This window comes from Typopeltis vanoorti, chromosome 20 (genome assembly GCF_054136105.1).
Source record: "Typopeltis vanoorti isolate ZY-2024b chromosome 20, IOZ_Tvanoo_1.0, whole genome shotgun sequence".
NCBI classification, from domain to species: Eukaryota; Metazoa; Arthropoda; class Arachnida; order Uropygi; family Thelyphonidae; genus Typopeltis; species Typopeltis vanoorti.
Window position 1 is genome coordinate 96,607,606 of NC_143568.1, and position 17,443 is coordinate 96,625,048.

The window sequence follows — 17,443 nt, forward strand, 5'->3', positions numbered from 1 at the left end:
CATTCCCATCATTCTCCATCTCTACAACATAGTATAATAACTCTTGTTAACAGAGCCAACAACCTCTACTTCAGTCAGGATAAACTCAAAACTGAACTCTCCTTTATTCATTATAGATTTCTATTCAAAAAATACAGGAAAAATTTATAACCACCAAAAAAAAAATTAACAAAATAAATGTTCTTGCACCTACCATCACTCTCAACATATAAATTATAATAACGATACTATTATTTTTTACATCTGGGGTAACTCAGATGAAAATAGCTAGAACTGTAAAGGAATATACATAAGTATATTTTCTGCACTGCTTTTCAAATCATCACATGAAGCTGTCTGCCCTTATTTGCTCTCTTAAAGATCACTCTCTCCCCTCTCAGTTTCAGGTATATACAAGGTTCCTTGTTTATGTAATTTGTCTCATTATGGATAAATTGGAAGATATGCCAACATTCATCTTGAACAAGAAATATCTGCTTCAATAATTATGGTCACTCAGGTCTAGCTGATCATGACTCACACCTTGCACAGAATTAAATGTAGTTGTTTGAAACTTACAAGATTTAGGAAACAATTCAAAACGCATGTTGGGAATTGCTGTTTCCCCAACAATATCCTCAGATGTCTCTGTGACAGAAATGAAAGTGGAACCATTAATCCTGTGTTTAATTCTTGTGTGCTGTCTTCATTCCATTAAATCCAACATGATCATTTTTATTTTATTCAAAAACTACACTAAAATAATAAGTTTTATAGACATTATCAATACCTTGATAAGTAAGTGAAATGACCTGTATTGTCACTTCAGTTGCTTTATCATAGCAACTTATAATTTTTTTTTTTTTTTCAAATATTAATCATAACAAAAAGTTGCAGAACTTATAGCACACTAATGCTATATTTGAGAGAAAGAAACCTAATGTTATGTTGTTTTTAACAAGTGGAAGTTGTAGCTCTTGGGTAACACCAGATAAGAAAGAATAAGGAAGCTAGCTTGGTGGGTTTGAAGGCAGAATGTGAATGAATGCTGATCAGCAGATGTCTGCACTTTTTATTAAGTTTTAGTCCATTATCACAAATATGAGAACAGTAGTCAAAGGTTTAGCAGATTTGAGATTTTTGAAGTGTTAACGGTTGGACAAAGTAGCGTCTTGAGCAAAAAATGTCAAGTTTTTTGGAGACTAAAGAGGTTATGTGTTTGTTAGAGGAAAAACTAGAGGTACATATCAACCCAAGAAAAGGAACCCGATTTTTTCCCTAGAGATATGAGCATTATCGAAACTACAGTGAATGAGGCCTTATGAGAAATAAGGCATGTGTGTTTCATAGCAGTAAAGTTGATGAGTGCTGCTCTCACTCACAGGAGAATGGAGGCCATTATTTACAGTGATGGCAATCAAAAAATCTTAATGCTTGACAAGTCTGAGAAATGCAAGGTTTACTGAATGAAGCTCCTGAACGATGTGCACTATCATCAGCAAAAAACTATAGATAGGATTTGAGGGTCTGTGAGAGTAGATAATTTATATACAGGCAAATGCAGAGCCCTCAGACACCATCATCGGTTGAGAAATCTGAAGCATGAGAGATGTCCTCTAATTACAAAAGAAGATAAGATGGTAGTTCAATTAGTAAGTCTCTAGATCAAACCTAATCATGTATCCAAATATGATGAGAGCAACAACACAAGTTTCTCCTAACTCTTCCATGGCTTGTGTCCATAGACTGGTGATGCAGGCTAGGTGAAGTCTTGAGTGAAAATTCTCTCCTGATGTGAGAGTGATGGGACAATAGTTTGATGACAGACTTTCATCTCCTGTTTGTGGAATGAACTGAATATAGGTTAGACATTAGTTCTGTGACACAAGTTTTCTGAAAATAAATGGGATAAGATGAAGATCAGAAAGCATGCCTGGTGAGAAAACAGGTGTTAGGAGTTTGGCTTTGTTTTTTGGGTGATGTCTAATCTAATTGCAAACAATTCAAGGGGGGGAGGAGGACTATGATAAAAAGTTGCAACTAAGTGTGAAATACTGATTTAGTCCCTAGCATATAGAAACTCAACCACTGCAGTATGCTTTTTTCTGATACTTGCAAAGATAATGTTTTTCTGAACTGATGTCTACAGTTTCACCTCTCTTTTACAAAATATATGAACACTCATACTACAACTAGTCATCAATAATTTCCATACAGTTTGGGACTGCACTAATTATCCATCCTTTTCTACCATCTGCTATTATACAGAGCAGGCCATTCAGCATCAGTGTTTCCTACTAGCTGTAACCTAAAATCATTTGAAGAAACAGTCCATTCCTAATATACCATAGGTCCTCAAACTTTCACTAGTGGGATTACTACCTTAAAAACAAATGTACCAATAACTGGTATGTTAATAGTTGCAATAAAGGATTCAGCATGTGTAAGTTTTTTTTTTCCTCTAGCTTTTAAGTGATCCCAAATGCAAGAGGTTGTTTATAGCACACTAATAAGCATTATTGATGAGCAGAAAGAGAAATGCAGAGGCTTCATAATGTTAGTTTTGAAAATTCTGTAGATTATAATCTTATGAAATATGCAAATAGAGGTTGTTTTGAGGAACAGAATGGATGAATCATATAGTTAGGCACAGATATTGGTTATTTTTCATAATGGAAACTTATTTAATGGTATTAACACCATTTAAAAAAAATCAATTATGTAATTTATTAAGATACTGAGTTTAGGCTAGTCAGTAAGTCTCCCAAAGTTTGAGTAAATTAATAGTCTTTATGATTTATAATGGCCTCTATATAATACATCTGAAAAGAAACTAAAGTGTTACATAATCTTCACAACATTTTACACCACAGAAAACTTTGTCATGTGATATATCCTGGAATATAAGGTGCCTTGGCTACAATTTGGCCTACTGTGGAGAGACAGACAGGAAAAGCTGTTAATATTTGCCCTGCTAGCATCTGCCTTGAAGAAGATAAAAACTGCATTTGGTATCACTGGTATGTCAAGTCAGGACACAGGATTAAATGGAAGACAGCTATGCTGCATACAAGTTGCTACCAGTCTCAGAGAACAAGAGGAGAGAGAATAATGTTTGGCTACATTAATTTTCCAAAGATCTGGGAGACACCCATTCTTAGAGCAAATTAACCTGTTTTTTTTTTCTCAATTAACTCTTATTTGGTCCCTAGAGAGAACCATGATAGGAAATCCAGTCACAATTTGGAATGTTTCTACAACATAGTTGAATGCTGTGTGTTTTACAACAGTTGTAATTTGGGTTCTAAAGATGCTGGTTGGAAATCTAAAAATAATAGTAACTAACTCGATAAATTATCTGGTGCTATTTATACCATGAAGCACTGCTCATGAATAAGAACGTATATGCTATCATCACTATGATAAGTCAGAACAAGCAGATCACCACTAGACATCCCTTTACAAAGAATTAAATGGAAGAACAGTGTTTACTACATAGAAGCCATTACAAATCTGAAAGACTATTTTTAGAGTTGGCATCTAAAAGGAAACACTGTAATTTCAACAAGTATAGCTGCATTAATTTATACCAAATCTGGAAGAATGCCATTTTAAGACAACTTTTAGTCTAACAACTAGAAGATACCTATAAATCTAGTCTTATGAAGGATACACATACACACTAAGATTCTATTCTCTATTTCCTGCCATAATTTTGAATGTTTCCATCAGCTACTTGGTTGTGGTGCTTTTAATTCTGTACATTCCTTTAGAAGTACAAGGATTTCCAGATTTTTCATGTATACATTCGAGAGATATGAAAAATCAGAAAATATCGTCATTTTGATCCATTTTATCTCAAAATTCTTTCATTGCGTTCTGTAGCATTCATGTTATCTTAAACATTCTCCAAATTCTGATAACTACTACAACCCCTGTGATTATCTCTGAAGCTTAACTTTTTGAAGTATGAATAATACAGCTATCTTCCTTGGGGAAAATAGCTGTATTATTCATAATACAGCTATTTTCCCCAATAACTCAAACTGAATTCCCTTCCCTATTTCCAGTGATCAAGGTGGAGGAGATGCTGAGGTATATGTTATTAGCAAAACCCTAACACAAACTGTCCATTTACTTACTGGAATATCAGATAATTCTTGCTATCCTCTCAACACCCTTGACCATTTCCTAACTGATTCTTTTTCAAAATATACTGCAGATGTCCGCTTCCTACTTGGTAACTTAGACTATAACTTTGCTCAAGTTTCATTTACTACAGAACATCTTTCAGCTAACTAGAGAACATGAGTGAGATCATGTTTCATGTCTTCTGGCATTACAAAGGTACCAAATGCAATGCTCTGTAATCTTCCTTTCCATTGTCTGATTGCCATTTTGATTCTACTGATCTAAACACCCTGCTCTGATTACATAATTCTAACTAGAATGAAGGCTTTCATTTCACTTAAAAACTCCAAACACTATCCGATCATTGGGTTCTCCAGCAAAGGCATCAAAAGTCCAAGAAAATAATTTAGAATATCAGCTGAGCGTGAAGCTGGAGATAAACTCCAGTTTTTGCACTCAGTCCCCACTACAGCTTCCAAAGATGCAAAAAATTTAAAGGACCAAATGTACAAAAATTTGCCTCTGTTCAAATAGAAGTCAAGCCTTTTGTCCTTTTATGCCTCTATGATCAGATAGAGATTGCTCATATCCCTATAAGAATACCAAATAATCCTGATCACTTTGTAAACATCTGCAAAGAGGTGAAGGTTATCTAGTAGTCGGATAGGAAAATGAACAATATTGTGTAATCAATCTTTATCAATGCAGCTGAACAAAACAAATGAAAAGTAGGCATAAGCATCAAAATTTCTGACAACGAGAAAGACTGCTTCATTATTAGGAAAGCTAGATTAGAGAAAATGAAATTTAAATGTGTGTGTGTGGGAGGGGGGTCTATCATATGTAATTCAGCCATTCTTCAAAACCTGTGTGAAATCAAATATTAGACAGCTATAATCTGCCTTCCAACCTGAAACTAACTAAATCAGCATTTTTCAAGATGCAGGTTGCAACCCATTAATGAGTCGTGAAATCAATTTTGTCACTTTAGAAATACATCAATTCACTTTTTCTGCATATGCTTTGTTATTTTTTTATACCAATTTTCTGTAATCAAAGCAGCCATACTATTTTTACACATGGAGACAGTGGGTAAAAATAACTGGACATTAAAGGTTATCTTGATAAACTGCATTATTCCAGTCCATGAACTGGCTAGAAGAAACAGCACATAAAACAAGACATTTTACACCTCGACTATTCTGAAATGCAAGTAAAGGAACTTGTCTGTGTTGAAAAATAGTCACCAAAATATACAAAGAATATGAATAATATTCTTTTCTGAGAATATAGTGTCCAAAATGAGATTAAATGCAAACTCCTTATATGAGTTTGAAGAAAGCGCTATGAGTTTATGAGAAAAAGGATCATCTTCACTGTCCTTGCAAGACAACTTTCTCCTTTCTGTAAAATAAGTCTGTTATAATAATGAATGGCTAGTTGAAATACAGTCATACCCCGACTCACGCAGTTTCATATATGTACTTATTCCCGTCCCGCTTCACCACTAGTCGTATCTTTCCGGCGACAGCCGCATTCGCCAGTGTCACACGTGCTGTGAACAAGCACTGATGTGTTTCACGCGGTCTCCACTCATACACAATTTTTATAGTCTACAAACCTTGCGATTGTTTAATGTTATGTTCTTCATAAAAATTTTATCACATAAAAAATAATGTCGTCCAAAGGAAGCAAGTCCGATTCTTCTACAGCTAGCAAGAAAAGAAAAACATTGACTTTGGAAACAAAACTCAACATTATTACGGATTTTGAAGGCGGAATGAAAATTTGTGAGCTAGCAAAGAAGTTTGATCTACAGGAATCCACAATTAAGAACAATCATAAAAGAAAGGTTTACAGAATTTGGAGGACATAGATTCTAACAAGGAACGAATTGTAGCCACAAGGTAAGGAATAAAAAAATCATTAGCTTGCTATGAAGAAATTTTGCATGACAAGAAAAAGACATTATGCCATCAGACGAATCTATTAGATTTTATGAAATCATTGATATCGAAATAACTCTTTTTTTATGTACCAAAAACTACAATTATGATTATATTTCTTAAAAAATATAGGTGTTTTTGTAAACCTTTGATCCCAATTAACTAATATTTTGTATGTTTGTATGTAAAATTATACCTGAGTTATGCGAATCCGACTTGCGTGCTTTTTGTTGGTCCCACCCACCTACCGCGTAACTTCGGGGTATGACTGTATTATGATTCAAAGTCATAACAGTTCACAGCTTCCTTTTTGCTACCAGAACTGCTGTTATGGATTCTATAAGCTATCTGAACATTGCAGGAAGTATGCTGTACATACATGCTGTTCAAAATGTTAGAACACACTTGTGTCATCTGGGGAAAGAGTTAAAGGGTTGTACCTGATCAGTCATAATGGATATGTACTTTGTGGCATTCATAATACGATCTTCAAATATCATGCCTCCAATAGATTCCCTTAAAAATGTGTCCTCTGCATTCTATGGCACAACCACCTCCTGGCCATTTCTGCTGGTCTATGACATCGTTATCTCTCTTTCCATTTTTTCACCTAAACTTCCATCTACTATCTACACAACATAGCTGGAAATAAGATTCTTTCAAAAATGCAACTTTATCTTCAGTTTCAATAGTCCAATGACATCTCTCAGATGCAAACTGTAGACATAGCTATCAATTATTAGGGTACATGACAACTGGGCGATGGAATAAAAGATCAAATATGCAATTCTATTCTGTTGATCTATTACCAGGTAAATTTAAACAATATTTTTTTGAGAAATGAGTTAAAAGAAAGGTATAAACATAAAATTTGAAAAATCTCGCTTATAATTAAGTTTATTTTTATTGTGTAGAATTACGAATTGTATAGAAGTTATATTGAAATTTTCCACACAAAAAATGAGTCAGCTAGTTAATAAATATTTATATTATATATTTTCGTTTATATCAAAATTTGTAAGATCATTTAAGAAAGAGATGGTTAAAAAGAGTGGTCCGAAAATGATTTAAAAATGAAATTGCACAACATTAAAATAAAGAAAAAATACAGTTTTTTAATTCATTTAGTAATGTTATTTTGTAATTAACAAACATAATTTGTAGTAACCTAACTACACAATAAAAATAAACTTAATTCTAAGCGAGATTTTTCAAATTTTATGTATATAATGTTCTTTTAATTCATTTTTATCTGGTAATAGAATTGCATATTTGATCTTTTATTCCGTCGCCCAGTGGACCATGTCCCAATTATTAGGTATAAGCATGGATATCTTGATTGGACATCTAATTTAGAGACTAAAACGAAGGAGGGTACATCTGACCATGGTCTGGGAAACACTGCCATTCCTTCTCTGGTTAAATTTCAAGGTCAGCCATTTTCCACAATTTTTCATCTACAGGCATGTGCAAGGTGGAACAACCTGAGTTTACTATGGATATCACTGCTAGCAAGCACTGTTCTGCTCAGTATCCTGCCATTCTTGGAATACCACATGTACATCTTAACTCTGCAAACAGCCTAAAATTGCAGTTTCCTGGATATCACCATCCTTCAACTGATATCCTACAATCATGACGTTTTTGTTTTTTATGAAGTTCGTCAGATCACATTCCTTGCCAAGGTTGATCTAAAACTTTGAACTGTATATCTCTCTCTCACACACACACACCTCCAATATGAAGTATAATGGCTTTCAATGCAATATAATTGTCACCCAACAGGATAAATTAACCAAATGTGAAATAACAAGTATAGTCATAATATTTTGACTGTGTATATCTAATCAATTAGAAAGTAAATTGTGATTAAAATTAAGAGGAGAAAAAAAGCAAAATACACAATTCTGGGTAATTTAATCTGCAACTTACTGCATTTTCATCATTACCATCCAAGCCACTATCTGCATCTTCTGCTGCTGCTGGTGGTCCATCCCAGGGTTCAAGTGCTTTTTCCACTACCTGACCATTGAATTTGCTAATACTTGTATCAATAAAAGAATCTGGCAAAAACAACTCAGTAATTAATTTTTGTTGTACAATAGGAATTTGCAATTTTTTTTTATAATTCATCATAAATAAAAATATTATCTTTTAATAATTTTTATTATTTTTTTGTGCATTTATAAGAAATTTTTCAATAATAATACTCCAGGTCATCATTTTTTTTAAAATCAGCAAAAACATTACTAATATTTTTCTTAATCAGCTTAATGTACTAGTACATATAATTAAAATCTTATAAAAATATTTTAAAAATCTTATTTTGTCATATTTTCTTCTATACATATTCAAGGAATGCACAAAACATAATAGTCCTTCAATACAATTTAAGTCCAACGCAACTTTATAATATAGTTGTGATTTATAATTTTTATATAAAAAAAATATATAAATATATATATATATTTTTTTTTATATTGAGCCCATACACAGGAGGTTGGTTGGTCAACCTATAGTACATTAGTACCGTGTATGGGTGGTGGGTTGGGAAAGGAGGAATTTGTTTACATTTGATTTGAATGACTTTAAATTGTATTCCTTGGGAAACACAGCAGGTGGGAGACTGTTCCACAGTGCAGCAGTTGCAGGGATGAAGGAAGAGGAAAAGAAATTTGTTCTGTTTGTTTCCAGGTGAGCTGTGAAGGGATGTTGTGCAGCAGCGGTACGTGTTCCAATAAGTTTAGTAATGAGCGGGGGAATTATTGATGATATTTCCGATGAGCATTTCCCATGGAAATATTTGTAGAATATACATACTGCAGAGACCATACGTCTGTGTGAAAGAGGGGGGGAGGGAGTTGGTAAGGGATGGATCATTGATACGTCTAATTGCTCTCCACTATATTGAGTCGAGCATTTTGAGAGAGCTTTTTGGGACCCCACCCCATATGTGAGAGCAGTATTCAATAGTTGGGCAGATTTGTGACTTGTATAATGTTAATAACTGTTGGGGGGGGGGTGAAGTAACGTCTTGAGCGAAAGAGAAATCCTAGTTTTATTGAGGCTGAGGATGAAATGTTTGAGATATGTTTATGCCATGAGAGGTTTGATGCGAGGGCGATTCCAAGGAGTGAGATCTCAAACTGTCTGGAGATTTGGGTATCAAAAAGGATATTGGGAAAAAATGGTTCTTTTTTTATGAGAAATAGTACAGAACTGGGTTTTATTGGCATTGAAATTTATAAGGTTACCTGAACCCCATTGAGGGATGGCTTGGAGATCTGAGTGTTGAGGGTCGCAATGTTGATGTTCTGTAGGTTGAGGTGAGTTGTGTAGGGTAAGGCTTATCAAATGCAAGAGAAGAGTGTAGTGTGCTGTCATCTGCAAAGCTGTGTATTGGGTTGGAGGTCAATTGCAGCAGGTCATTGATATAGCAGGAAGAGGGTTGGTAAGAGGACAGAACCTTGTGGGACATCAGCATTAATTGAGTGGTGAGAGGATAGGGAGCCGTCCACCATCACAGAGTGTGCTTCCAGACAGAAAACTGGCGATCCACCTACAGAAGCCCTGGGTCAGACCGAATGATGGTAGTCTGCCTAGCAGGCCTTTGTCCCAGACCCAGTCAAAGGCTTTGGAGATATCTAGTGCAACCACTTGAGATTTGCCAAACCTACTAAAATTATATACTAGAAACAAGCATTAATTTATCAGGCTTTCACTAATATTTTGTTACAGTATCATAATATTCCCAAGTCTCACGTTAAGGTTTATAGATTGTTATTCAACCAGTGGCGCACCGGGGGGTGTTGCAAGGAGCCCTGGCACACCCCCGAAAGAAAAAGGGAAAAACATTAGAAAATTTTCCAAAAATCTTTCCCTAATTAATATATATTTTTTTTTATTTATGTTGTGTCGTGTCTTTTATTTCTATGCTACTTATCAATTAGCAATCATTGCAGATGCTCGGTCATAGGTCGTTTGCGATGAGTAATGTGTATTCTCAAATCATCTACTCAACTCTCCCCCACCCCCTAAGATTAAATCTTGAGTGCTACTGTATTCAACTAGTTTTAGGAAAGAAATTACAATGGAGAAGATATAATGAACTAGACACATTTCCAATATTTCACACAAGTTAAAGTATCACAGGGAAACCAACCATACACCACTATACAAATAAGTGCACAACAGGCACTATATAAGTGAGGCTCGAGTTGTTAGGCACTGATATACATCAATGACTAACAACTTTGCAATCGTGACCATAAATTCACTACTTAAATCTCCCATCTAGGTTCATATATTTAACAAGTGGTGCATCGGATAGTGCATACAGACAACTGAATTAGAAGCAAAAGGTTTATTCAACATACTAACATTAATACAGTGCATGGAAATTTGGTAAAATTCAATTTATACTACAAAATAATGTGCAAATATTATCGCAAATGTGAGCATTAAGTCACATAATTCATATAAGATTGACAATTGTGCTGCTCAAAACTATATCACACATAAATTCTTCAAATTCTTCTCTAATAAAATCTAGTTAACATGCATTAGCTCCTTATAGACACACATCCTTAGTTTAACACTCTTAAATTTACACTCATTTCCTTTCACAGTTTATCATATGCTACAGTCCTATTCTATTTCTGTTTAAGTCCTCAAATCTTGAATTACACATCATTCTTTCACATTAATTAACAAGAAAGTTTCACGATACCGTTTCACAGTGGGTTCCTGCGCTTGTTCCTTTCTTTACTCGTCTCTGGATCCTCGAATTGATTTCTTCTTGCTGGGGAAAGAATCTGGGATTTCTTGATCATGTATAGGCCTAATCGTTTCCAGTAGGTCATGCCCCCTTTTTCCAGGAAGATACTTGGGGTAAAGTAACTCCTTCGACGTGAAGCATTCTACATAGACTCTGAGCTTTTCCGCAGACACTACCTTGTCTTTTCTGGAATAATGCTGTTCTCCTCGGGTTCACGATAAATAACCTTTCCTATGGATATGTGGCACTTTCCGTTCTCTTCTGCCAGGAATCTGGGGGGGGGGGGGTGTCCCTAACCCTTTTATCACCTGACCCTATTGGCACCTTCCGCAACTTTCTTCCCCCCCCCCCCCCCGACACATAGACAACGCTCAATGTGGTGTCTTTTGGTGGCAGTTTTCTTCCTTTTTTGCTTATTCATCATGTGCTGTGTGCACACGATATGCTTGCGGCAACTTCTTTTAATCCTGTGCTTTGGCCTTGGATTAAGCCCTAATTCTCGCTAACAAAATGCGAGTCATTTAGCCATGCTTTGTCTATCTAAATTTTAGGAATATTATACTATTTCAATTATACATTAACGTTCTTTTCCTAGAAAATTCACAGCCAATTCAACTAGCTCAAGTATCCTATTTATATAATGGGATAACAATTTTTTCTTATACATTTTCACAAATATTTTCTCTCTGCTTAAAATATCCTAATTTTGTTCACATATATAATTTACACACTTTGATGCAAGCAATTTTTTTTATAGGGTCATTGCTTATTATGAAGGAATAAATTCTCTTAAGAACTTTATTAATCACAATTTAACAAAGGTTCCCTCTCCCATTTAAAATTTTTCTTTCTTGTGTCTCCTTTCAATTCTGGGGGGGGGGGGGGTATTTGTCAGGGATTTCCTGTTTCTTATCCATTCTTCATACTGTGGATTTCTTTGATTGAAGAAGCACCATGTGCCTCTGTGGTTGTTTGCATCTTCACTTATTTTATCAATAGCATAATCTGTCCCCTTGGATTCCCTCCTTCACCCTTTCCTAACTCTAATGTAACTTACTTCTGAGATATCAGGTTGAATCTCATCTACGTCTAAGCTCCCATTGCCAACAGAATTTCCCTGTGATGTTCCTACTACAATGGAAACATGGTTTACACGAGGGCTTGTCTCTCCTGATAAAGTGTGCTCCTTCATGCTCAAGTTATCACCTGCTAGCTCACCTATGGATTCATTAATTTGTTTTTCAAGGCTCCCTTTATGAGATCTAATTATGGGCGAGTTTCTTCCCTTCTCATGCGATTTTGGTTCAAACCCCTCTTTAATGTCTTGCCTTCTTCCTAGGAGATGTACTTTTTTCCTCGCATAATCACACTTAAAGTTGTACCTTATCAAAAAATCATTACCCAGAATCAGTTTTATGTGTGGGAGAGAAGATCCTGACAAGACCAGAAACTCTTGCCAAACACACATTCTGAATTCAGGTAGGTACACTTTAAGATTCACAGATTTAAATGCGTGAGATGCGGAGGCCGTAAACTCAAATATTCTCACGGATTGTTTGAGGTAAGTAATCTTGTCCTTAATAAATATTTTAAAATAGTCTTCAGAAATGATGGAGGTTTGAGCTCCAGTGTCAAGTAAGGCATTGCAATGTTCTCCATCCCCACTGGCCATCACCATAATTTCATAAGACTGCCCTCTTATTCTTTGCCATTTGCTCCACATCCTATTAGCGTACGTGTGAGACCTAAGCTCTTCATTATGAGCTCTATTAAGGCGTCTCCTGCCATTGAAACAATTGCGAGCAAAGTGCCCAATTTTGTCACAATTATAACACCTGGGAGGCTCTCTTCTGTCGCTTTGATCATTAGTTCTGTGATTTGATGGAAGTGCTGTCATTTCCTGGGAGGTGATTACTGAGTCTATTCGGTCGAGAAGGGGCCTCTGTAGTCGCTCAACCTCCTTGCGAATTAACTTTGTAGTTTCCTCAGTCCTGCTACTACTAGGCTCTGGGGTCTCTATAGACAATGCTCCTAGTTGCCTCATCACCTCGTCTAAACGCTCCATGACAGGCTTCTGGAGAAGTTCTACTTCTTGTCTTACAATAGATCTGATGTTGTCTGTCTCAGCAAAAGATTCTGTTAATTTATTTATTGCCTGACTGTCATTGCTTTCATTTCCCCTTTTCACCTTAAATTTTTCCTTCTTGTCCTTGCATTCTTTATTTTGTTCAAGCCTTTTTACTGAGCTGCAGTCTTCTTCGACCATATTAACAAACCCAGGAGCAGTTGCGGGAAGGATATCTCCAAGCATTTGCTCACGTTCTTTGACCGCATTGCAACAGTCATTCAAGTTGGAAGTTATCCTCTTATTGAATGCAGTCTCCCTTAATTCTGTTCTAACCCCCTGTCTGAACTGCTGGAAGATGGCCCAGTCCAAGTGAGGTTTCTCTTCACTGTAGACACTCAGGGTACTGGCCACCATTAGTAATCTGTTCTGAAAATCAGACACACTCTCCCTGTCCTTCCGAGTGCGTCTCTGGAGTTTCCATAAATTAGGCACCAAACTTCCCAATTTAGAGAACTGAGAAATTAGGACTGTTTTAAACCTTGAATACTCCAGGGTCTCTTTTAGAATGGGAGAGGAGTATAGGAAGGTTTTGGCTTTCCCTACCAGCTTACTACGGAGCAAGACCAGTAGCTGAAAATCAGTCCATCTTCCAGCCTTTCTTAGTTCTTCTATGTAGTTGAAGAATGTGATGACATCATCCGAATCCTCGCCTGAGAACTGAGGGAACTATTGTTGGGGTTGATGCATCGAAAAAATTCATTGTCTTCATTATTAAACTACTAGTTGGGTTCGACATGCTTGCATCCAAGTTAACAGTAAAGCACATTAATAAATTTCAAGAGTATTCAAATTCACCCTTTGCCTTTCAGTTGTCTGATTAGAATCAGAAACCAACTTGCCATGGTAAGTCTCTATTAAGATTTATTTAAGCAAAACCACATCCTGTGGGCTGCACCATTTATGTTGTGTCCCTTTTTTATTATTTACTTTGTTAATTATGCTCTCTACGTTATGTTCACCCTATGGTGTTACGTGGTACTGTCTAAGTACAAAGGAATTGCCTCGGGGTTGAGCCAAATCCAACTGTAACAAAGCTTCTGAGGTTCTTTTTCTCTTAAGGTCCTAAGACATTTATTTGTTAAAGCTGTGCCACTTAGGACAATTAGTTTAAAAGAGGAAATCTTAAAGAAGAGGATACTCAGATATACATCAATGACTAACAACTTTGCAATCGTGACCATAAATTTACTATTTAAATCTCCCATCCAGGTTCGTATATTTAACAAGTGGTGCATCGGATAATGCATACAGACAACTGAATTAGAAGAAGCAAAAGGTTTATTCAACATACTAACATTCACACAATACATGGAAATTTGGTAAAATTCAATTCAATACTACAAAATATTGTGCAAATATTATCAGCAAATGTGAGCGTTAAGTCACATAATTCATATAGGATTGACAACTGCTCAAAACTATATCGCACATAAATTCTTCAAATTCCTCTCCAATAAAATCTAGTTAATATGCATTAGCTCCTTATAGACATATCCTTAGTTTAACACTCTTAAATTTACACTCATTTCCTTTTACAGTTTATCATATGCTACAGTCCTATTCTATTTCTGTTTAAGTCCTCAGATCTTGAATTACACATCATTCTTTCACATTAATTAACAAGAAAATTTCACGATACCGTTTTATAGTGGGTTCCTGGGCTTGTTCCTTTCTTTACTCGTCTCTGGATCCTCGAATTGATTTTTTCTTGCTGGGGAAAGAATCTGGGATTTCTCGATCATGTATAGGCCTACTCGTTTCCTGTAGGTCATGCCCCTTTTTCTAGGGAGATACTTGGGGTAAAGTAACTCCTTCGATGTGAAGCATTCTACACAGACTCTGAGCTTTCCCGCAGGCTACTTTGTCTTTTCAGGAATAATGTTATTCTCCTCGGGTTCGCGATACATGGTGCTTTCCGTTCTCTACTGCTGGGAATCGGGGCAGAGATTCCCCTCCCATTCTGGAACCGTACCTCCCCTCACGAAGTCCACACACCGAAGAAAAAACTCAAAGGCCTCATGGTTGGGGGTTCCTAACCCTTTTATCACCTCACCCTATCGACACCTTCCGTGACCTTCTCCCCCCCCCGGACACATAGACAGCGCTCAATGTGGTGTCTTTTGGTGGCGGTTTTCTTCCTTTTTTTCTTATTCATCATGTGCCATGTGCACACGATATGCTTGCGGCAACTTCTTTTAATCCTGTGCCTTGGATTAAGCCCTAATTCTCGGTAACAAAATGCGAGTCATTTAGCCATGCTTTGTCTATCTAAATTTTAGGATTATAATACTATTTCAATTATACATTAATGTTCTTTTCCTAGAAAATTCACAGCCAATTCAACTAGCTCAAGTATCCTATTTATATAATGGGATAACAATCTTTTTTTATACATTTTCACAAATATTTTCTCTTTGTTTAAAATATCCTAATTTTTTTCACATATATAATTTACACACTTTGATGCAAGCAATTTTCTTTTATAGGGTCATTGCTTGTTAAATTATGAAGGAATAAATTCTCTTAAGAACTTTATTAATCACAATTTAACACCAACTAATTGCACGAATTGACGAGGGTAATGGGTGCAGAACATCAGGGTACCCAGAGGAATATGACACACTCAAAACGAAGGTCATCAGGACCGTATAAAAACAGCTTACAGCTTGTAGTCTTGGCTTTTATGCAACTTGTCCTGGGTTTTTTTCATGGAGTTCGAGTCAATCCGAAAAGCAGTTCCCGTTTGTAGGTCGGCGTGAAGTCTGATGTGCAAATTCGGACTCATGATGGTATTGAGGAACGTAAGCCGAGCAGTTTGGAAGACGGTACGGTTTGGCAACTGAGCTTCAACAGAACCGTAGGTGGTAAATCGCTATCCTATTCGGAAACCTTCAATCACAAAGCAAAGGCCAGAAGAACGATGTATATAGGGCACGTCGTATTAAGAAGACCCCGATGCCGAGATTCCAAACCAGTGACGAAGTATAACGGAGGCATGTAAAGATAATCAGTTATAGAAGTCCAGGGTTTAATGCAAAAGAAAGAGCTTTCCTTTATTTTATCAGAGAAAAGTTAGATTGTGACAGATGTTTGAATTGAAGGATTTGTTTGCTTTTTACTTATATTAACTATTTGTCTAGAAACTTATTCCCTCTCCTTAAATTGGCTTACAATTGAATTAATTTATTTTATGTGAGAGAAAATCTAGCCGAATTGTGTTGTGAATCTAATTGTAATTAATAGTTGTAATCATTCCTTAAAGCTGAGGTTATACATGTTAACGCTCAGATTGTATGTCAAGTTAAGGACAGGGGATAAGTTTCTAGACAACTAGTTATGCGGAAAGTTTAGATGTGTAAGAATTGATCGTATAACCTAGATAGAGTTGTGAGAAATAGCATACATTTTAGTTTTAAGTCATTTTTAATTGTGTCAATTGTGTATTGTTTTTTTACAGTGATGAATAAATTGTTTTCTTGTCAAATTAACTTGCCTGATATCTAAGTCCAATGCACTACTCATAACATCGAACCTATGTGTCTAAAAGTGGATATTGTCACGAATGCATAATAAGTATTAGTATTTCCTTAGAGATAAGTTAGAAATGTAGGAGTAGTGTGTCATACTGAGTGTTCTATTCTTTGGAGGGAGATATTACTCTTATCCTAAAATTTTGGTGGCACAGCTGACTAACAAATAAATATTCCAAAATTTGATTTAGAATAGACATTGGTAAATCAGACAAGGAGATTGGCTCTAGCCAGAGACTCTTTCTTTGTTCTTGACGTCTTGCACACGTGATCCTTACTAACTGCGGCCACTAGATAGATATAACGTAACTGACGATAGGAAAGGTTAAGAAGATAAGTTCCAATCGTGATTTCGTAGAATTTTACAAAGGCGAGCAGAGTAAGAATTAATCAAAGTAAAGATTTAAGATTATTAGCATAAACAAAAATTACATATTTTTACAGCAGCATGAAAAGCTAGGACAGATTTGAGTGCTCACCCTTTCTTTAGATCTTTAACACATTCTTTCAATTATTTAAATATAAATCTCTTCAATCATTTTTGAGAGAACTGAGCTGGAACAACAGACAATAACTTGATAGCAGACTATCTCTTTTTCCAGGATGATCTGAAAACAGGCTTGCTTCCATGCTCTAGCAGACAGGTATTAGAGTATGTAGGAAAGTTACTAGATGGCAGTCTACCATTCAGACCAGAAGACTTGCTAAAATCTAAGCCATTCAAGATTATGAGGATTTTTTTTTAATATTAAAGACCAAAGGAGACATGCAATATACTAAATGCATGCTTCCTCTAGACTACCATTCATGAGATCAACAATGCAGGAGAAAGATATCAATAGACAGCTCTGTCTTCATACATGAGAACACAGAATGGCAGAAACTATGGCAAATCCTAGCAAGGAACCAAAAGGAATCAATGCCACCTGGACAAACGGCAATTTTGCCTCTT

At 35.9% G+C, this 17,443-nt stretch overlaps 1 protein-coding gene across 6 annotated transcripts in view; it reads right to left on the reverse strand.

Moving 5' to 3' along the window:
* The window catches only part of LOC150095691 (uncharacterized), a 369,335-nt gene that overhangs the window by 202,578 nt on the left and 149,314 nt on the right, over positions 1 to 17,443 (reverse strand). For all 6 annotated transcript variants that reach the window (XM_090409912.1, XM_090409913.1, XM_090409909.1 and 3 more), the window contains exon 7: positions 7,989 to 8,119. In XM_090409912.1, the coding sequence (XP_090266038.1) occupies positions 7,989 to 8,119 (131 nt within the window). The remainder of the gene's footprint in view (positions 1 to 7,988; positions 8,120 to 17,443) is intronic.